We start from the raw sequence: 21802 nt of genomic DNA on the forward strand, positions 1-21802 counted from the left end.
ACCTACCCAGTTAATATTCTCGGTTCTTGTTCGATCTGGAGGCCTGCATCGAAGCAGCACACAACGCCTCACCTCCATCTTCCCCGCCATATCGAGGTACACCACCCGCAGCCATTGCCAACAGCCAGGTACCTTACCTTAGCTCACTTGCACCTCAACTCCGCCCACGATTGCTTATCGCAGATATCCCCTAACTCTCGACGACCCCTTTGTCAAACTCGCCACAAAGAACTCATCAACGACCTGCTTTGACCTTTGGCCAACCGTCAAGCGCCACCAGATAGAACCGCCCGCCTACATCCCCACATGTCCGACGGTTGTTCCTCGTGTCGCCAGAAACAAGCCTGCCTCATTGGACGACTCCACTATCTCTACTGCTCCAGTACCGTCCTGTAACCGTTCCAGTAGAGGTGACAGCGACCAGGAACCACGTCTCTCCGTTCCTGCAAAGACATAGATAGGCGTTCTGTGCTTACTATCCTCGACTCAACTCTCAGTTTCTCCTCTTTGGGTCAATGTCGGTGTGCTGAACCTTTCGCTTCCCTTCCGCATTATATCCCCCATGGAGAACGACATACCTACCATCCAGGTCCCTGATGGGCGATCTTCGAGGAGAGACCGCCTTATGGGCAAGCTGTTTGGTGCCAAAGACCGCAAAGGTGAAGAAGCGCGGTCCGCTGCCAATGTCGAATCATTCCTCCACAGCTCCTCAGACAATCTAACAATCACAAACCCTCCCCCGCCTCCCCCGCCGTCGTCGCTTCCAAAGCTGGCCAAGCTCGATACCACATCCATCTCTCGTTATCCTCAAGCTTTAGGACTTAATCATGCAGCCCAGCAAAACCGTCCTCTCGTCGCAGGTCGACCTGATACCACAAAGTCACCGAGACGAAGCCCACGGCCCAACAAGAAAGGTCTGACGGTTAGGTTTGATGATACTGCCCCCGAAATAATTGGCGAAGGAGGTGATGAGTCCGAGATACCTACTCAAGAGATCTCGAAGCGCAAAGTAGCCCGTCCCAAGCAACAACCGCAACAACCGCAAGTATCACAACCACCACAACCTCCTGCTCATCGCAGAGCCCCAATGCCACCAGGACGACCCCCTCCTCCTGATTCAGCTGCTTCAGGCTCACCCGTAGACGATTTCCGACCAAAGCCTTTGTCTCGAACCCAAACAGGCTTCTCGTCAATTTACACTCCCGATTCCGACGAAGAGTCTGAGGCTGGACTTGACCGTAATTCTAAATCAGACGAGCTGGCCTCACCTGTATCTGCGCAGCAGCACTCACTTAGCCCAGGGAGACCAATAGGCGCGAGGTTTTTGGGTCCAGCAGCAAGACAAGATGAGAATAGGAGGTCATATATCGAGATTCATTCTGCACAGCAGCGAGAGGCAGAAGGCAGGGCCTTTGCTGAAGCTGCTCGGGTAGCCAGTGCTACCTCTGCATCCTCACACAATTGGGACGATCCTCATTCCGCCACGCCTCTTTCGTCTTCACCAGTTGAATCTCGAAGACGAGGGCCCCCATCTCCCGAAGCTCAGGCCTCGAAACCGAGCCTCGAGTACAGTCCTGCAGCTTCTCTCCATTCCAACTCATCCTCGTATTCTCCTCCCGCGCCCCCAGCTGCAGTTCCAGCCTCTGCTCCTAGCTTATCTGGGTCAGCCTCTGGGGCTCAGGCTCCAGCTCCCACTGCGGTTTCTGCAACCTCTACTCCAACCTCAGAAGTCAACCAATTGTCGAGGCAACCGAGCATCGCGCCGCAGCGTGCTCCTCCCATGATGGCTTCTAGAGCGTTGTCTGTAAGAGTCGCTGACGGTACTTCTGCCGCTGCTGAGCAAGCCCTTGAGACATTCACCTCCAGGACAAGCCATCTTTTTGAGCTCTTTCGCCTCCATGCGGAATCCGTGAAGCCTCTGTCGACCTGTTCATTGATTGAATTCGGCCGTGGCGCACTATGGTGGTTTCTCAAAGGTCGCATGGGTTTGGAGGTCGCAATCCGGGAAAGGCCCAATTCCCCTCAGGGCCAGATGCAAAACGACAGGGATCGCCAGCAGGCATATGCTAATTTGGCCAAAGCATTCTGGCTTTGCGAGCTTGTAATTCCAGAAATTGCACAAGCGCAGGGGATTGAAATTGATCCCGAAGTCGACGACGTGAGCACGAGTCTGGTCTCAGCGCTTAAGAAGCTGGCCATGTCTATGAAACGTAACGGCTTCTTGCCTCCTGAAGATGCATTTTTACCACAGAGCATAGACAAGTCGATATGGGTTGATTACCCACCTCTGAGCCAAGACATGATTGCTCTTCTTTCTGGCAACTGGGCTTCGGGTCTCACAGCGATGACAAGCCCGATGTCTAAGTTGAGGCTTCTTGATTCTCTTCCTGTGGGCGATACTACCGACAACTTTAACTATGGCAGAGTGCCAGCTGATGCCTATCTTATGGAACAAGGCCATGAAGACCAAAAACTTTACTTTCCGTGTTTGCTCTCAATGGTTCGTCCGCAGAAGTCTACCGGGCTTGTTTTCATCCTCGCCAGTCAGAACGGTCACGTACAGCTTGTCATTCAAGAGAATAAGAATGTTGGTCCAATCTGGGACGATGTGCGATGGCGAAAGGAAACATGCACAGTCGACATTCGATTACGACGTGGCTTCATGTTGACCATTCAACTTGTTCAGCAAGACTTTAGAACACTGTGGAACATGTACGATTTTGGAAGCAAGGTCAACAACTCCCTTTATCCACGAAGTGATGAGAGCATGGTATTCAGGTCAACATTGCGGTCGTTCCAGGTCATGGATGCAGACCCCAACTATCGTCAATTCCCCAAAGAGCCGACACCGTATTGTGAGATCTCGCTTTTTGAGAAGCTTTACAAGGAGAACGGCCCCGCAGCTACTCGTACATGGCATCTTGGTTTCCGAATCGCGGTGGTGACTGGACCAAAGACAAGGACACTGAGTGGTGTTCAACATGTGTATTCCCCAGCTCAGCCTGTACAGTTCGGATTCTTTCGTGGTGATGGCGATGCTCCGTCTTTGGCTATCAAGTATGAGAATGGCAAATCCAAGGGACGCATGGTGATGGTGTTTAGTGATGATAAGGCAAGAATCAAGTTTCACTCGATTCTTACCGGAACCGCTCTGGATCATGACGAGAAGATTTACTCAGACGTGCCACTCAAGAACTTCTCTGTGGCTCAAAGCCTCCGTGAACCCCTGGGTATGGCTCCATTCAGTCGCATGCCTTGGAAGGCCGTGAGGGTGGTCAATGATGAGTATGGCGGAGAGATGCCCCCAACAGTACTGGCCGATCACCTCAAAGTTGTAATAGACTACCAGAATGGTAATGTTGCTGATCGCATCAATGTGGCACCTGGGGAGTTACGTGTTAGGCTGGAAGTGAGCAACGCTAAAGTCTTTCGAGTTCTTCGGCAACCACAAAAAGACATGACTATCTCGGTCTCTGAGGCGCAGGTGCCGAAAGAGCTCCCCAGGAACATGTCTGATGCATTGCAGCTGCTTCGACACAACCAAACGATCCGAACGTTCGAGTTCAATAATTTGAAGGACCTGCACGATTTCCAATATGCAATGACGGGGTTCGAGGTGATCTTCGATGCCCTCGCAGTCACATTTGCCATCCAGCGACGTCGTATGGTTGTACCAATTCACAAAAAATGGGAAGCAGGATATACCCGAATCCAGGTTATACGACAGGAAGACAAACAGTTACAGCTGCTGGCCTTCTTCGAGGACTTCCATCACGGCCACTGCATGAACTTCCTCTTGAAGGGGACCGACGTTTACGAAAGTGTACAACGAAGTAGCAAATGTGGTATCAAGTTTGTTGACGCCAAGTTCCCTCTACCACGACTACCAGCAGACAAAGACGGCGACTACGACGACATGGCATTTGTCTGCCTCGACCTCCCAGATTTACCAGGCGAGCATGATGATATTTCCATTTTGTTTGAGAACGAATCAGGTTAGTGAATATAGTGAATAATAACTTGGGCAATGCTGACAATGAATAGACCGAGACGCGCTGGCGCAGTGCTTACCGGCACCAATTAAAGGTTCAAAAAAGAAATGAACCGTCATTGAAGAGCATGGCCGTGAGACGCATGCGTCTCTGAAATCGAACAAAAGGCCGAGATGAGATTCTTTATACCCAGAACGGAACTGCCAATGAGTAAGGGATATCGCGGCAGCTCGACTGCCGTGAGGAAGACAAATCGGAGGTCCGGGATACCACAAGAGTCCGAAACCCGTACCTGATGGAACAGCTAGAGCAACGGGTCGAATTAGATCGGTACTCCCGGACGACGGAGACATCGAGAAGCCGAAATCGCAAGAACGAAAGGAGTTGGACTTGTATATGGGCTATATTTGAAATAAAGCCCCAAGCAAATCTTGAATGATTGATGGGTCGGCTCGAACACGATAATACCTCAGTTTGACCTGGTCGGAAGTGCCGGCCTCGGCGAATCATCACCTGAAGCAAGCCGCATCGCTTTTGTTCTCTTTTATTTATATTTTTATGTGGGAATGTTCTATCATATCATTGAATACCAAGAGGAGAGGGGGTGAGAACCAGAGGTAGATAGACCACTCTACGAGTAGATGTTTCATCCATTATGGCTTGGATGGTAAGGAGAAATGGAGCAACCAAGAGCAGGTCATACTCTTATGGACTGGGTATGCAGGCAGTCAGTCGTTAGAGACAACAATATTAAAATACTGTTGACGAATTATGCTGCACCGTTAGGAGGCTTTTACCAGTAGTTACCGCATCCACCCAAGCCCGGAGGAGCCTCAGCCTTAAGAAGAAAGGGTCTAGAGGGACCCGGGCAGAGTGGGACCGAAGCTTGATAGCTGTCGTCGTGATTGGGCCAGGCGTTTCGTATCGTTACAATACGAGGATGTTAGTACGTACGTACTAGGTAGCTTGGAGTATCAGGTTGTTGACTGGACTCGTTTACATTAGTTAGTAGTCTTGACATGTGAGATGGCAGCCATTTGGCTTTTTAATCGCTCACCCACTTATACGGTGAGCGTGCTGATTATCTATAATTTGCGAGTAATGAATCCTTTAATGAACGAACGTCTTGAAAACAACCACTCCTTGTTTGGGTCGGTACGGTAAGGTACTTGTTAGATCTCCCTCCCTCCAGTGCAGTGTGGATGATATCATTCACTGTGGTACAGTACAGTCAGCATTGATTCGACTGCGTGACGTTCCCGCTGGGCTGGAATGGTCGGTGTGTGTGAGCTCATGGCTCTGACGTAGTTCAAGCCAAGCTCCCTGTTAGCTCCAGTGCGGTTCAGCTTGCGACGAGAGAATATTTACCTAGTATCAACTCCTATGCTACAATCTTTTACGACAGACACTAATTAATAAGAGGGAGATGCCCATATTGACTCTAACTACACAGGCAGGGGAGTATACAAACACAAGGACCTCATGACAGATTCCATTCGGGACATATTCACTCTTCAGGGTTTTTCCTTGGCAGTCAGGGCAGACTTCAGCCCCCACTTCCTGGTCAACGCAAAGATAATCCTTCTCCATCGCGGGGCAGATCTGATGGATTGGTTCATGGAAATGATTGGATCTTTATTACATAGGCACCTACGGTAGGGTAGTCTTCTTCTCGATGCCTGCTCAGATGGTTGATGCCGCCACTTGCCATCATTACCTTACTTGCACTACCTAACTGATCCTAATCTGCCTTGGAAGGTGTTCAGAAACGTGATCCTCTCAGTGCCCATCCTCCCCTGGCGTCACTCTGGTCATTTCAAGGCCGTTTTTGTCAATACCGGGCCATCCGTTCCGTCATTGCCATAGCTATTGCCCTCTTCTCTCCCTACCTGCCCAGATATCTACCTACCTAATCTTTGGTGATTGACTGCCTCGCCGTTTCTTAATATCTTTTTCTCCCCCCATCCAATCCAATCCAACATTACCCTGCTCAACTCGGCTTTATACTCCATAGCAATTATTATTCTCACTTCGTCACCTCCGTTGAACCACCGCTCGCAAACGATATCGCTATTTCTCAAGCTCCACTTGAGCTTGAGCTCTCTGAACGTTGTGACTGCCTGTCTGTCTGCCTACATCATATAGGCCCCCGCACCCAGCCCAACAAAGCTCGCATTGCGCCTCTAATAAAGGACTGTGGTCCTCTACGTTCATCTGGTTGTATCCCATAGCTATCGATATTCTTTGAGAGCCTCAGCAAACAAAACCGTTCGCAAACCTACGTCCCTACCCAGGCAGCAGCCTCTAGCAGCAAGAAGCAATGGTCATGGGTCTTGTTTCTCATGGACGCCGCAGGACCGGCAGCACCGCCAGTGAGTTTGCCTATCCTCTTTCTCGTCCTATAAAGAATCGGAGCCTCTTGCGACGGCTCAATGTGCAATCGACCCCGTGGAATCTTCCGCTTGCTACACTGAATTTGCGTTGCCGTCTCCCTTGTTCAAGACGTCACCTAGAGGCTGCAGTATCGGTATAGGTCGTGGTAGCTTGGAGCTCTAGTGAAGGACGGCCCCCCTTCTGTTCTGTTCTGGTCACTATTCGGTTCAATCGCTCACTCACCCACATCCTTTCACATTGGATCCCCACCCAGCAAATCCGAATCCTCCGTCCCTGTCCCTATCCCTGACCTTACAGTTATTGATTGAGTTCTGTTCTTGCCCCTCCCAAATCTGCACCCCTCCAAAATCCCTTATATTTTTCTTGGGGAAAAAATATCTTTTTATTTCTCTTCTTGGCCGCTGAAGAGTCGCTATGTTGACAAACTGGTTCTCGCAACCTGCAGGCACTCGCTCCTCTACTGATGACCCTCGTGGTCCCGACGCTGAGGATGACACCCTAGTGATGGAGCCCGATCAGGGCAATGGTGAGCCCCTCCTTCGTTGCAGGTTGCGTCGACTTTCGCAGTAACGGTGCGATTGCGACTCAAACCGACCTCCTCAGGCTTTCGACTTTGGACTGACTATCGTGATGTTTTCAAGTCCTCTCCCATATTATCTCCCAGCTGCGACCCGGGGCCGACCTGAGTCGTGTCGTTCTTCCCACCTTCATTCTCGAACCCCGCAGTATGCTCGAGCGCATCACGAAGTGAATTCTCCTGTCTAAGTCATGAAAACCAGAGGTTAACTTGTTGGCTGCAGCTTCATGTGTCACCCCGAAATGCTCCTTCAAATTCCATCCATAGACGACCCCGTCGAGCGCTTTGTATCCGTAGTCAAGTTCTACCTCAGTGGTTGGCATATTCGTCCTCCGTGAGTTTGTGCTTGTTGATGTCGATGCGCCGGTTACTGACAATCTGTAGAGGCGTCAAGAAACCCTTGAACCCTATCTTGGGTGAGATCTTCACCTGTTACTGGGATTTTGAAGATGGAAAGCGCGCATATTACATCTCTGAACAGACTTCCCACCACCCGCCCAAGTCGAGTTACTTCTACATGGCCCCAGACCACCACATTCGTATTGACGGAACACTCAAGCCTCGGAGTCGTTTCCTGGGAAATTCTGCCGCCAGTCTGATGGAAGGTATTGCATTTCTAAGTTTGCTGAACCGCGGAAAGGACGCTGCAAAAGGGGAGCAATAGTATGTTGACCCTACGCACTCAGCTCTTGCATGGCCATGTGGCTCTGCAGTGCGTATTCATCGTATGTATTCTAACAGGATGCAGTATTCTCACCCAACCCAACATGTATGCCCGAGGCATTCTGTTTGGCAAAATGAAGTACGAGCTCGGCGATCATAGCTTTGTCCGATGCCCTGAACTCGACTTGGTTGCTGATGTCGACTTCAAAACAAAAGGCTGGGTCGGTGGTACTTATAATGCCATTGGCGGAGTGATCAAGCGTGAGAGCACTGGCGAGGTCTTGTTTGAGCTCTCTGGCCTCTGGAGTGAGGAGATGTACATCAAAGACATGACGGTCGGTACACCTACTTACAACCCAAGCTCATTTTTAGCTAATATGATTAGACTGGTCACCGAGAGATGTTCTTCAACGCTCTGAGATCAAAGCCCTCACCACCAACTGTTCGACCAATCGAGGAGCAAGAGGAACGAGAGTCTCAGCGACTCTGGGATAAGACGGCTAGAGCTGTCAAGGACCGCAACCATGAACTTGCCACAGACGAGAAGACCAAGATTGAAGACCGACAACGTGAAGAAGCTGCCCAACGAGCACAGGAAAACATCGAATGGCACCCACGACTATTCAGGAGAGTCCAAGGTGGTCCCGGTGGACTGGAAGAAGGCGAAGAAGATCTGGAATGGGTCATTAACGCCAACATGTAAGTGCTGGCAAACTTACTCAGTTGGCATTTCACTAACACGTATCCAGTGATCATGCGGCGACACCTGAGAAGCAAGCTGAGCAAATTATGGCAATCTATCCCGTCGTCAAAGGACAAAAGCCGAACCAACGAAACGTCATCCCCCCGCACAGTCCTTCTGCCAAGCCTGCGCAAACAGCATCAGCTCAACCGGTAGAGAATCATATCGACGATAACCTCATCAACTTTGACGAAATATCTCCGCCTGCTAAGCCGGATCAGACACCCGCTGCTGAACAAGCAACAAAGCAATCTGAGATCCAAGGCTTGCTCAACTCCACAGGAAAGAAAGCCGACGGACCACTGATTGACTTCACAAACGATCTGAAAAAGGAGCTACCATCTGCCACACAACAATAAAACGCGATGAAGAAATGAATATCAGTTATGTCAAGATATGGAACGAGGCAGTGAGGACTGACTTTGCCTGGGAACAATTGGACTAAGACAGAAGCAGGGAATAGGCAGGCTACATCAACATTGGCGCGCATCGGAATTAGTTATACACGGGGTTTTGCATTCTCCGTGGGTTTACAAAGAGTCAGAAGGGTTTCAACACCGGCCTCCGCCAGGTGACTACTGCAATATTCTTTTTGAGATATATTTGATGAAGGGAGGGGTATCCGTAATGGTTGAATCGCCCAAGAATCCTTACATTAAAACTATTAGAACAAATCCCCAGCCCCTATAACGCCGTGACCGTGCCATCCAAATTGCATTTCTTGCCATCGAAGGCCCTTCACCACACAGTACCAGTATACAAGCCACTAGTAGCGACGTCTTGTGGGTTCAGGTGTAGGTGAGCGGGACGCGCTCTTCTCATCACGACCACGCTCCTTTAGCCACTTCTTTGTGCTCAAAGTCAGATCGCGATCGAGTTCTTCGCTAGGGTTCTTCCGGTGGATGAAATTGCAGAACCCTCCTCGAACACACCCTTCTCCAGAGTTAAGTCGGCAACAAGCCTCGCGGAAGTCGGTGACAGGGCTTAGTTCGCAGTATATCGGGCGCGCAGCATACCATCGACTGTTGAGCTCATCGCAAGCTTTTTGTGCCGACTCTTCGTACTTGAAGCGGGCGTAGACGTTGCCGATCAAGTCTATTCGAAATTAGCATAGGAAGACTACAGAGAGTTTGGGAAAGATGACGACTTACGATCATTGTTGTTGTCACAAACAACAAGCTCCTCCAGCTCTCCGTATTTGCAAAGCTCACACCAGATATCCTCGTAGAAGGCGTCGAAATGGTTTTGTAGTTGAGAAGGATTCATTCGATTTTTAGGATCGTAAGCCGGATTCTGGTAGAGGTTGGGCATCAGGATCGTTTGGCTGTACGAAGGCTTGACGTGTTTTCGCGAGCAGCGATCGCCATGACGACAAGCACCGATTTTCTACGTGGGCGCGGACAGAGTCAGTAATCTGGACTTGCGACTGAGACGCGTTTCAGGACTTACGAAGTAGAAAGAGCAGTTGACCTTGTCGAGTTCTGTACCGAAGATTGAGGCAAGAAAGTTGGCCATTGTTGCGGTTCTGTTGGACAGTAGATAAACGAGGCGACAGCAAGTTGATGAAGGCTTGGAAAGGATTTGAGATCGAATATGGAAATCAATTGCAGGCGTCGAAGATGCTTGTCGAGGTACGTACCTTCTCACGTGCAATGGAAGACTCCAGCCTTCCGGTCTGTGGCTTGGTAAGCCTCGCCGCCACAGATCCCACACCTGACTAAAGGCTAGCGCTATTCTTCTGACAGGGTTGATTCAATACCCTTTCTAGCCTTTTCATCAGCCTGAGACGCAAGCCTCTCCTGAAGAGCTCCGGGAGGCTAAAGTCCAAGTTAGTGTGGAGAGCTCCCCCAAACAGTTTGTGGCAATTGGTTTAATTTCGACAGGGTCTTTGTTCAGGACCTCTTAGTTAAGGTTAAGGGGACGAAACACAACACAATCGCAGCCAGGTGATCTCCTGCTCCTATACTCTCAACCATACGACGTAACTACAGTCTGATCGCCGAACCCACATATGAAACATACACAATTGTTTTCTTAATATGCATCGTCGGGCAATGACAGCAACATCATAAGGTCTTTGTTGTCCGCTCTCTCTCTCTGTTTGTTTACCTAAAGGACCAATACCTCGACCATGGATCAAGCAGACATCCCCGCGCTGCTGGCGCGAATGGCGAGTGATGAAGATGCTTCGCGCAAGATGGCAGTATTTAAACTGCAAAACTCGATTAATGATCCAGCATTTGCCGATGTTTTCATATCATCGGGCGGTCTAGTCGTCCTCCGTCGACTCATCATGACATCTGCTGGCAACACACTCGCATACTCTCTTCAAAGTCTTACCCGATTGCTGGAAGTCGATATGGGATGGGATATCTTTGAGGGCCCAACTGCAAGCGATCTCGTCGAGCGTGTCGTCGAATTGATCGTTACAAACCCTCTTGTCAACATCCTCAGAGGAGCCATGTCTATCTTGGTCGCACTCGTTGGCCATTCCCAGTCTACCAACCAAAGTGATGTCGCGAACCGAACACCAGGAACCTTTGGCTTCCGCGCCCTGAAACCCGCCGTGGCTGTGCACCCGAACTTTTTCGAGCTGGTTATACAGCAGCTGCAGAGCGCAGATCATGCCCTATGTGCCAATGCACTGATGTTGATCAACGCCCTGATCCGAGACGCCGTATCGGGCGAGAGTACAACAAATGGTGGAAAGGCCAACGCGGGTTCAGGAGAGGACTGGGCCAAGTTCATCAAGCGGTTACAAGACTTGGGGCTGATTAAGGCAGTTCACAGGCTCATGCAAAGTTCTGCGCTTCAGGACCTGGCACATCCCATGCTGGAGTTTCAAACACTGACCAAAATTCTTTTGAGGAAGTGGCGCGAAGTCGATGTTGATCTCGAGCGACCCGAGCACCGAAGGGCTCTCAAGGGACTTCATCTGGCGAGTGCACCGGAGCGAGCTCACGTAAACGGACATTCCCCGGGACAAGAGTCGCACGAGGCTCCAGGGAAGAAGGGCAGCCGGCGGCACAATCCAGAAAAATGGAGGAGACTGGGATTCGAGACGGAGAGTCCGGCACAGGAGTTCGATATGACTGGCTTCTTGGGTATGATGGACCTGAGCGACTACGTCCGCAGGAATGAGGATGGATTTCAGAAGCTGCTGCTCGAACAGGCAGGGAAGCCTACACCTGAGCGCTGCCCCGTGGCCAGGGCCAGTTTCGCTGTGACAATGATACTGTACGACCACTTCGACGTGGACAAGACGGATCTGGATGATGTCAGGGGCTACCAGTTATTGGAGGCCAAAGATCACGACAGATTATTCAGACCCCTACTCCTCCAGTGGTCTCGGCTACACACTGCCGGCTTGTATGCCTTTTTCCGTGTCTGGAAACTCACTGGCGCGGAACAGGGTGACTTTGAAAAGGTGGTCGAGCTGGTTAGAATTTTGATCGACTGCGTTGTCGGAGGAGCTACAAGGACCAAGGATGTGGCCGAGGTGGAAGAAGAGATGCAGGAGTACGACGTACCGCGACTGCGAGAGCAGCAAATGTGCCTGTTGGAAATGTCGTTTGAGAGCACATGGGGTCAGCACCTACAACAAGTGAGGGAAGAGCTGAAACAAGAGGCTCTGCAATTCGTCAAGGAGCAGCGAATTCGATGCCTCCTACAAGGATCTTGGTTCTCAAAGCCGGCACCTAAGCGAGACAATGGGGCAGTGAAGCACAGACTATTCACACCTACCCCTTGGCGATATGCAAAACTCTCTCATAACCGACGGTATCTACACTACGCCGACTTCGAGGAAAGGACAGTAACGGCGCCCGGCTTGGATTCATTGGGTGAAAAGGTCGATCTCAGTACTATCAGCTCTGTTGTGTCCAATGTTTCGGCGCCCAACGAAGACACCCGGAGCACCATGAGTGATTTGATGGGCAAGGATGCAACTCCCAAGACAACAACCAAGATCACCGTCTACAGTTTCGTAAACGCAACGGAAGCGGCAAGGGGAACGGATAGCAAGGAGCAGCCCATCTTTACTTTGTGGCCACTGAGCCACAGCCTGGCCTCGGAATGGCTGGACGGACTCTTGATGCTACTGAACCAAGCACCCATAACCGCGGAGACCAACAAGCTTGTGAATCTGGTGAGCGAGTACGGGCTCAAGATCCGACTATTGAACGTCCGAATGGACACAGCATTTGAAGGCCCGGAGCCCGGGGCTGGAGTGATACCGAGCCGGGAAGGTCTTGATGAGGATTACTTTTTTGAAGTGTGAGCGCGAAAGGTGGCTGAGCATATTGTTTTCTCTTTTGTCATGTTCGATTGTGTTTGGCGATTCATAAATATACCCCATATCGTTGCACGGCAAGGCCAATATAGACAGGCATAGCGAGCGTTGTTTGGACAAGCTCAATACAGCTGGAAGAAGAACATATCAGATATAAGTGAGGTATTTAACATTGGGCATGTTGCTGAATATTTTATGCTTTATCATGATGATAGTATAGCATTCGCATTGCTCATTACTTTATTTACATGTATCCTAAAACATGATATTTTAACATATGGCCTATGTAAAAGTACGAATTCGCCATATTATTTTATGGCATGAGAAAAGTTCATAATGGCATACGTTGATTCGAAGCTCAGACTTCTCTTTGATCTTGTCGTAAACTTTTACCTACTTGATGGCCTCGAGTTCCGAAGGAAAAGGATCTCATCTTCATTCTCAGATAGCGGTCACTCATGCAATGGTGATCAGTTCTAAACTTCTAGTGGAGGGGGGGATTGAATGGCATAGAACGTTCGGCTTCAGGCCGATTCGGAGGCAAGCCAAGGAAGCGGTCCGGGGGTACGGGGGTCGGCAATGGATTAATGGGTCCTCCTCCGTAGCTAGGGGCAAGTCAAGATGAAGGATCTGACAAGGCCTGGGAGGCCAAGTATCAGTACAAAGGACTCTAGATTGTAACTTGCAGGAATTATTTGTCCCATGTAATTTGGTTTCTTCTTCTTCTTCTTCTTCTTCTTCTCTTTCTTTATGAGATACCGACTTAAAAGCATGCCAAAGCCTCAAAGTCAGTTTCAATCAGTCGATCAACATTGGAGAGCTAGGACAGTAGTACATGGAAAGGCAAGGTAGAGCTGGCTTGGGCAGCTCGGAACGGTTTTCAATGGAGCTTCGAGGTTGGAGTGGCAGAGTGGCATGCGTTGGTGGATCTGCAGAGAGATCGTGGATCATGATGGTTGGATCGTGTAACGGTACAATGGAGAGAGATCCAATTCTGCTGAAGTGGGCTGGCCTGATATTGGCTGAGTTGTATTGCATATGGTATCTGTAAAACCTAGGTACCTACTTTACTAACTGTGAGTTCCCCTCTCGCAGGCTCCATGATAGAATGATGAATACTTTGAGTTACCTACTTTAGGTACTCATGGCACAGTTAGACAAGTCTTCCAATCCTCCCTCTGTACGTAAAGAGTACTAATGCAACAAACTTGCCAGAAAACCCAGCGTAGGTACTAGTTAGTTAGTTCTTCCATTCGGAGAAACAACGACAAAGACGCTGAGGCACACATCAGTAGCGGTGACGCCTCGTCTTCCACTTGGCTTGCTGCAACTGGTGTCGCGTGCATAAGCGCGAGGCCCCTCTCTGCTCTGCTCTGCATCTGCGTTGTTTGGAGAGGAGCAGGAAAAAAGTTACAACCCGGTTTTTAGCTGTACGAGCTACAAGCAAGCTCCCGGACTGGCCAAGTCCCTCCTCGGATCCCAGCGGAAGAGGAAAGAAGAGAGGATTGCGGTGTGCAATTCGATCCAATGCTGATCGTGTCGTGCGTGATTGGGCTCTTTTGTTTATTTATTTTTGTTCTTGGGTATTTTAAGGCAAGGTACTAAGGTATCAAGAGTGAAGCAAGAAAAATGCGGAGCTACACTACTAGGTACTAGGTATTGGAGCCTTTGTATTTAGTTTTCTTCTTCCCTCGTCTTCCCTCTCCCTTTCCCTTCTTCTTCTCTTCTAGGTCAGTCATTGATATGGCCCTCCTCCAATAAAACCTCATCTGTTTGGGTTGGAGAGGAGACGGCGACAAGAATTGAGCTCAAATATACTCGTCGAGCCTCTCTCTTTCGGAGGGGAGAGGCATTGTTGCGGGCTGCCAGCCCAGTTTGAAACTGGCTGGAGATCAGCAACCTTTACTGGCTCATCTCCCTGACCGAAGATTTCGTAAATATCGAATTCCTTCCATCACCGCCTCATCCTTCACCTTCGGGCACGTCTGGGGCAGATCCCGTTCCGAGGTACGTACCTTTTTGAGATATCTCTTCAGCTGTGGAGAACAGTCAGTCCCGTCAGTCTTGGCCCTGCCGAGCTGGAGAGGCTGACTACCCCCTGACGCCTCAAGCCTGAAGCCCTGAAGCGAGGAAGCCAAAGCTGACAGGATACGCGTCCCTCTAGCAAATCACGTCTCGGAGAAAAAAAGAGTTAGCCCCTAAAAAAGGACAGCCAATCTTATCGGTAATCTGGACAGTACCAGTTTATCCCTGGATAGGTTTCCATTGCAGTACTCTGTAGTACAGAACAACAAATTACCTACCCAAACTACCCCTTGTCCCAATATCGCAGTGCAAATAAATAATTTTGCAACATTCCGTTCATTTCTTGGACTCAAAGCCTTTTCGAAATTGCTGATAAAACTGCGTCTCGGTATGCTTGCCCCTTTTTTCTTACTTACCCAGATATCAAAGTTATCTTATCCTTTTCGTCAGCTTGTGGCTTCCCCTTTGATTAGCCTGCGCCTCGTATCCCATCCCCTTAACATGTGTTATTTCTTCCTGCCAGCTTGTCCTCAATTTTTCTCTGCTGCCTGAATCCGCATTCATTATCACTTTCTTTGCGCTAACTTCTGATTTCTTCACTCAGTTCATCGCCAGAGTATCCATTCTTTCACACTGAACACGCAATTGACTTTCGTCACTCGTCCGGATTGATAATTCTGTTGCCTACAGTCTGAGGCCATAAAAGCATCCACTCGATTCGCTAAGCAGTCTATACTCTTTCCACGCCAACAAAACCAACCGTTTTCTGTGAGAGTTTATCGCACGAATCAGCCATCATGTCTCGCATTCAGATCCCTCTCGACGTTATCACGTCCCGCCTCAACTTCGGCGATCGCTTTCAGGGCCTTCGATCCGGTCCCCTCAGCGGCCGCTTCTCCAACTTGCGACCCGTTGGCGAGTTTCTTGACTTCAAGCGTCTCTCTAAGCCTGCCAACTTTGTTGAGATGCAGTCGCGCGTCAACTACAACTTGAGCCACTACTCCAGCAACTATGCTGTTATCTTTGTTATGCTGAGCATTTACGCCCTGCTCACAAACTGGTTGCTGCTCTTCGACATCATCCTTGTAGTTGTCGGCATGTGGTTCATTGGGAAGCTCGATGGCCATGATCTCGAGATTGGCACTTTCCGTGCTTCTTGTTCGCAGCTTTATACTGCACTCGTTTGCGTCGCCGTTCCTCTGGGTCTGATAGCTTCACCTTTCACTACCCTGCTCTGGCTTATTGGCGCATCTGGCGTGACCATCCTCGGTCACGCTGCATTTTTGGACAAGCCCATCGATGAGGCTTTTTCCGGGGAGGCGGTCTAGGTGGTCGGCCGCAATCTCCCGAATTCGCGCCCCAATGGGGAAGACCATCGAGGCGCAGTCGGAGGAGAACAGACGGGGACTCTGCGTCTCGCGGACGTCAAGGAAGAGACGTTCGTGTGGAGGAGTTGGATTCAGATGAGGATGCACGAGGTGTTGGTGCCAGCTCAGGTACCCGCTTTGCTAGCGATTCTCTTCGTTTTACGGGAATAGATTTGGGTAATCGAGAACGGGGCTTGGTACGAAGGGGTGATTATCAGGATTCGGAGGACTCAGAGGATGACAGTGAGAGCAGTGAGGATGAGGAATTTGAACAGTATCTTGCCGAACTGGCTGTTCGTGATCGGGAGGAAGCCCTGGTCCAGTCGGCAATGCACAGAATCGAACGTGCAAAGGCCAAGGGAAGAACAGATGTTGATCTCAATGAGGAAGAAATGGGTGCTCTGGAGCGGCGGCGGAAGAGAGACGAGGCAGCGAAGAAGAAGAAGAGCGGCAAGAAGCGCAAAGATCAGCGAGTCGCTGTGCCTCTTACCCAGCTCGAGCCGTCATCGCGCAAAAAGAAAGCACCCCCAGTCTCCAGCCAACCACGCACACAGTCACGAGCCCGGCAATCTTCTTCTAACAGCAACCTTACCGAGGATCAAGACCGTTCGTCTCGACCTTCCATGGGCTATTTCCCACCACCAGCAACAGCCGGCCGACCACGCTCAGGGACCTCGTCACAGAGACCTCAAAGTCGAGTGAGGGCCCCTTCTAATAGTCGTCAGCCTTCTGATAGCTCTGTGATTGTTCGTCGGGGTAGGAACTCGAGTCAAGCTCCCCTTGATCCCTTCCAGTTCCAGGTTCCAGGCGCTCAGGCCTCTAGTCCAGCTGGATCATGGAGACAATTCTCAGGGGCCCAGCGTTCATCACGGGGATCCCGCCAAATCAACGGGTCCAGCGAGGAAGAGAGCGAGAGCGAGGATGAGTCTGATGAGGAAAGAGAAGCATCAGTAGAGACGACATCAAGCGACGATGTTGGCAGTGGAGCTCAGATTGTCGTTGAGGAATCATCTCCTGAGCCTTCTAAGCCCGAGCCAGTCAGGAGGAATCCACCTCGTACTTCTGCTTCATCATCCACATCCAAGCGAAAGCCTGCGGCAAATGGTGGGCGAAGGAAAAAGTAAAGAGTTATGATGCTAGACCAAAAGAGAAGATTATCCCTCTGTTCCAGAAAATCCACGTCTCTATTCAATATTTGTAGACTATCAATTAGTTCTGCCAGAATATGTCCATCTCCCAATCTTTGTTGTTGAACATGGCCAAGTTCACGACATCGTGTCAAACAGCATTTTCACATGAAAGGGGTCGTTAGCAACGAAGGTTGAGCCACGCTGCCACAGCCACTGGCCCGTTGAGCTGGCATTTGCAAAGTACCTTAGGTACCTAATAGCACGGAGCCAGGGGCCTAGTACCTAGATGGGGGAGGAAAGAAAAGTCAGGACCTTGACCCTAAGCGATGAAAATATTTAGGTAAATCTAGCCTAAGCTTAAGGGCTCTTTACTAAGATCATTCTGAGACCCTATATCAAGGTCGGATGTTTTCTTGCTCCCTGAGGCCTAGGTATCTATACAGGAGGGGGGGTTTTGAACATAGGGTGCAGGTGGATTTTAATTAGAGATTACAGTGTCTAAAGACTAGATATACTGTAAGTTATATTAAAGGTTAAAACTATATTAATATATTAATACTATATTAAGATTTCTTTTTATTTTAAGCCTTTATATTATATATTAATTATAGGGCATTTTACTTTATAATATATCTCTATAGGGTACTTTTAATTAACTGCAATAAATACCTTTAATTAACTGCAGTAAGTACCTTTAATTAGGTTGGGAGGTAAGGTTATAGTATATAGACTATAAATTATAGCTTTTTAATTATAATTATGTAATATAACTATAAATATAACTATATAATTTACTATAGTAATAAGTATAATTATAATTTATAACTATAAGTAACTTATAAGATTATAGGTTTAATTTTCCCTAAAAAAGAGAAATTTTCTCTTTTTATTTTATTTTAAAAAATACTATTTTATATTATATTTTTAACATTATGTAATATTAATTTTAATATAATAATATCCTTAAATATAGTGTTTTTTTTTTTTAAAAATAATAATAAAAAGACTAAAAATAATATATTTTTTAATAGGGCTTTGCCCTTATAATATAAGAAATAGGGTTAAAATTATATATAACCTATATCTATATTGTGCTGGCCTGGGGGCCATGTTAGGCACCTTGTATCGTGTTGTGGGTCATATTCAGAGACCCCCTCCCGCGTAGGTAGTGCTTAACCCCACGTACGTACCCAAGGTTGGACAGATCAGACATGGAAGTACCCACAGCCTAAGGAGTACATGCGAGCATCCTCGGCTCTGGCCGACCTAGGTAGGTACCCTTGTAATATGGAAGTCGCCAGCTGGGCATGCCGAGGGGAGCTCAACAGCTAAAACGTGACGAAATAAGTCACGACCCCAACCAGCTGTAGCTTCGTCCCATCCCCAACTCCGACTCCGACTCCAACTTCAAGAGTCTCGCCCAAACCGTTTGAACTCGTTAAACTTGAAAAATACCTCACCGCATCATCACTCCGCCTGGCCCTGATATCGCATTCAGCCAAAGCAATGCCACCATCGTCATCAAACTCAGCCGCTGCGTCGCGAAGCGCAAGTCGGCGACTGATAAAGGAGTTGGATACATGGAGCACAGAGCAAAAGATAGAGAAGGGCATCGAACGTCTTGGACCAGTCAACGAGGGCGACTTGATGGAGTGGGAAGCCGTCATCAACGGGCGAGATATAGGCCACGGCTACGATGGTCAGCTCAGCTCTTGATTTTGCCATCTTCATCTACTAACATCTTGCAGAGGGGCGCTGGCTCATCAATATTTCCATCCCATCGACTTACCCCCTCGCACCACCGAAGATGACGTTCGTCACGCCCATTGTTCACCCGAATATTGCCCTTCAAACTGGCGAGATCTGCCTCGACCTGCTCAAGGACGCATGGACACCTGCATATAGTGTCTTGGAGTGTGTTCGAGCCGTGCGCATGTTGCTGGGCTGCCCTGAGACCGATAGTCCACTTAACGTGGACGTTGCGGCCTTGTTACGCTCCGGCGATGTGCTTGGTACGAGGAAGCTAGTCGAGTTTTGGTGTCGGGATTCTGATGGGCGATATGAGGGGCCTTGAAATGTTGGCTACATATGGAGTTTGCACCGGTTGAAGATGGGGGATACGCTTGAATTCATGTGGCACAATATGGAGTTTTGGTTCGCATGGAAGGTTTATTGATACACCTAGGTAAGAAGTTGCATGTCAGATTGGGCTTACAGATGTTCTTGAGTTTATTGTTCGAGCGGTATCGCATGATTCTCAGTACCTAATAATATTAAAATTCACGAGACGACAACTTTTTTGAGAATGTTCCCAAAACTTGTACTGAACAGCTTAACACGCGCACTCGCAGATGCCGATCTAAAGGTATTCCATGATTCTTCCTCCACTTTCGCATTGCATGCCCGAATGTTCTTACAGAAATTTGTAAGCCAATACAATATGCATATCTTTATAAAGGCGCGATATCTTCCCTGAAGCTATTGCGGTGTTTTTCTTTTCTTTTCCTTTTCTCTGGCAACGAGGCTTCCATTCCCCTCTGTTTTTCAATAAATGTCCAGAGGATGCACTGCTAAACGCCATGACCTGTACCCGCCCAAATTGAATCGTGATTTGCCCAACAATAGCTATTAAGCAACTACTTCAGGTCCTAATCCCAGAGCAGCATGCTTGTCTTGGCATAAGAACTAGAAAACAGAGGCCGTAAAAGGAGATGGATCATGTTGCCCTCGTGAAGGCGTGGCAACGTTATTCGTTATAGTGATAGACCTATCGTAGAAAGTCATTAGTGCCAGATGTTGGCTGCAACAGAGAAATGGCTGACCTTGTAATTGGGCAGACCATATGGCTGCCAGCCTAATCGCTTAGCCATTTTGGCGAATCCCTCAGTCTCAATAAGATGGTAGAAGGGGAAGGGAGGGAACATGGCACCATCGCGATGCACGTCTGCCTTGACTAGAAGGGCAGTGCCTCCAACTCCATCAAGTGGGATGACCAGATTACGGTCACCGCCTTCTACAGCCAGGTATGCCATAAGCATTCGATATGTTGGCATTTCAGCGTAGCCCTCGAGGAGAATTTCGTCGGGTCCCATCTTGGCAGCGAGTGCCAGTGCTGTTTCGCTGTCTTGCCAGCTGTTAAAATCGTATGGCCGCTCGGCCATTTGCTTATGTTCCTCGTCATAATATCGCTGGAAGCAGTTTGGGACAATGAGCGGCTTATCGAACGAGGCGAGATCCTGGATCAGGGTTGTAGGGGTCTCAATGATGTCGGCATCTAGCCACAGAACCCAGGAGGTATCGGGTCCGAGAGTCGTGAACAGTAGTGAATTCCGGGCCTTCGACATAACCTCGCGACGGGCCTTCTGGTTTTTAAGCTTGTGGCGTTCGGCTTCATCCTGCGAAACAATAGCAGGATCAAAATCTTGACGAAGAATAATGATGCTCTTGAATTTTTCGCCCTCACGGCCATGCTTTTGCGTCTTGTGGATGTGCTCTTGGAGTTCGGTGGTGGCTTGGTTGCCCTCCTTGGTTTTGGGTAGGATGAACCCCAACGTGATAAGTTCATGAGGATAAGTCAAGCGCAAAAGATTGTCCCAGTAGCCAGGGTAGAACCGAGACATGGGAGTCAGGATGAGGACATTTTCTCGGTTCGCGATGGGCGAAGTCGTAATGGTGACATTGTTAAGGTTGTAGTGCACAACGGGTGGTGGCTTGAGCGGTACGCCAGATCGGGATTTTGACTTTCGGTACGGTGAAGTCGGCGGCGAGAGGTGATGTTCTGCAGTTATGGACTCGAATCGGCGAGCGGTTGCGGATTTGCCCGACGGGGAGACGAGGAAGACGATGATGAAGATGCACAGGATCGCTCCGAGCGCGAGGGTCAAGGGATTCGTCTTCTTGAGACGAACCGCCCCCATGGGTCGGGCCATGAGAGGTGTATTAATGCGCCTGAGAGGCGGCGAGGTGTTCGGGTATACCAGAGTGCGACAGCACCAGCTATCGCGAGGAAGTCGAGGGCATCAAATTAAATGTTGAAGCTGTTTCAAGATGCGCCGCGAGGGACAGCTCAGGAATAAGTGATAGGGGGTTAAGATAGATTCGTATGAACGGTTGAATTCTCAATTATAGCCTTTGAAGAGGCAAAAGACAGACAAGAGAAAAAGAAGAAGCGGTCGTAGCAGACGAGACTGAGCGAAGGGGTAATATGACAGGAATACGAAGTGGTTCTCTGGCCTCCAAAGGGATAATTAACTGAAGACACAGCGACTGAAGGGTTCAGTTGGCTGAGTCCCCAGAACAGGTCTAGCGCTGAGACCCGGGCATGGATCCCATCGGTGAATCCCAGCAGATAACACCTAGGAACTTGTGATTTGGAGGCTCGGAGAGACCTTGACTCTGGAAAATAACTACCTATCATCGTATCCGAGGGCTGAGGCCGTAATTCGTTTACACCTTTGGGATAATTTCAAGGTCAGTGAGAATTCGAGGTTTTTACATATTTCATCCAAGGCCTTCTCTTCTCATAGACCTCTCCAGTGAAGTGAAGTTTAAAAAGAGCCCGGCTTGGTCGAGGCCCTTCGGCAATGGCCTTGTTTTGCTCAACCTGACGGTATGATGTGAT

At 49.2% G+C, this 21802-nt stretch overlaps 7 protein-coding genes across 7 annotated transcripts; 5 read left to right on the plus strand and 2 right to left on the minus strand.

Moving 5' to 3' along the window:
• Nucleotides 1-562: 562 nt before the first annotated feature.
• Nucleotides 563-4103, plus strand: FPRO_04777 (uncharacterized protein; the record flags this gene model as incomplete). Its single annotated transcript, XM_031230325.1, has 2 exons — nt 563-3995; nt 4045-4103. 2 exons carry the CDS (start codon nt 563-565, stop codon nt 4101-4103), a joined length of 3492 nt encoding a protein of 1163 aa, XP_031080473.1.
• A 2697-nt stretch (nt 4104-6800) lies between these two features.
• On the plus strand, nt 6801-8727 carry FPRO_04778 (putative oxysterol-binding protein; the record flags this gene model as incomplete). Its single annotated transcript, XM_031230326.1, has 7 exons — nt 6801-6912; nt 7028-7133; nt 7187-7297; nt 7348-7626; nt 7712-7961; nt 8012-8325; nt 8376-8727. The coding sequence occupies 7 exons, from the start codon at nt 6801-6803 to the stop codon at nt 8725-8727; spliced, it is 1524 nt and encodes a 507-aa protein (XP_031080474.1).
• Nucleotides 8728-9134: 407 nt separating this feature from the next.
• Nucleotides 9135-9883, minus strand: FPRO_04779 (putative splicing factor u2af 35 kd subunit (small subunit); the record flags this gene model as incomplete). The annotated part of the gene is made up of 3 exons (XM_031230327.1): nt 9135-9463; nt 9520-9754; nt 9818-9883. The coding sequence occupies 3 exons, from the start codon at nt 9881-9883 to the stop codon at nt 9135-9137; spliced, it is 630 nt and encodes a 209-aa protein (XP_031080475.1).
• A 616-nt stretch (nt 9884-10499) lies between these two features.
• Nucleotides 10500-12647, plus strand: FPRO_04780 (uncharacterized protein; the record flags this gene model as incomplete). The annotated part of the gene is made up of 1 exon (XM_031230329.1): nt 10500-12647. One exon carries the CDS (start codon nt 10500-10502, stop codon nt 12645-12647), a length of 2148 nt encoding a protein of 715 aa, XP_031080476.1.
• Nucleotides 12648-15481: 2834 nt separating this feature from the next.
• Nucleotides 15482-17175, plus strand: FPRO_04781 (uncharacterized protein; the record flags this gene model as incomplete). Its single annotated transcript, XM_031230330.1, has 2 exons — nt 15482-15953; nt 16004-17175. The coding sequence occupies 2 exons, from the start codon at nt 15482-15484 to the stop codon at nt 17173-17175; spliced, it is 1644 nt and encodes a 547-aa protein (XP_031080477.1).
• A 1512-nt stretch (nt 17176-18687) lies between these two features.
• FPRO_04783 (putative PEX4-E2 ubiquitin-conjugating enzyme-peroxin) lies at nt 18688-19255 on the plus strand (the record flags this gene model as incomplete). Its single annotated transcript, XM_031230331.1, has 2 exons — nt 18688-18880; nt 18930-19255. The coding sequence occupies 2 exons, from the start codon at nt 18688-18690 to the stop codon at nt 19253-19255; spliced, it is 519 nt and encodes a 172-aa protein (XP_031080478.1).
• A 709-nt stretch (nt 19256-19964) lies between these two features.
• FPRO_04784 (putative mannosyltransferase required for complex glycosylation) lies at nt 19965-21110 on the minus strand (the record flags this gene model as incomplete). Its single annotated transcript, XM_031230332.1, has 1 exon — nt 19965-21110. The coding sequence occupies one exon, from the start codon at nt 21108-21110 to the stop codon at nt 19965-19967; it is 1146 nt and encodes a 381-aa protein (XP_031080479.1).
• Nucleotides 21111-21802: the final 692 nt, after the last annotated feature.

The sequence above is a fragment of the Fusarium proliferatum genome (genome assembly GCF_900067095.1).
Source record: "Fusarium proliferatum ET1 genome assembly, contig: FPRO_scaffold004, whole genome shotgun sequence".
Classification (NCBI taxonomy): domain Eukaryota; kingdom Fungi; phylum Ascomycota; class Sordariomycetes; order Hypocreales; family Nectriaceae; genus Fusarium; species Fusarium proliferatum.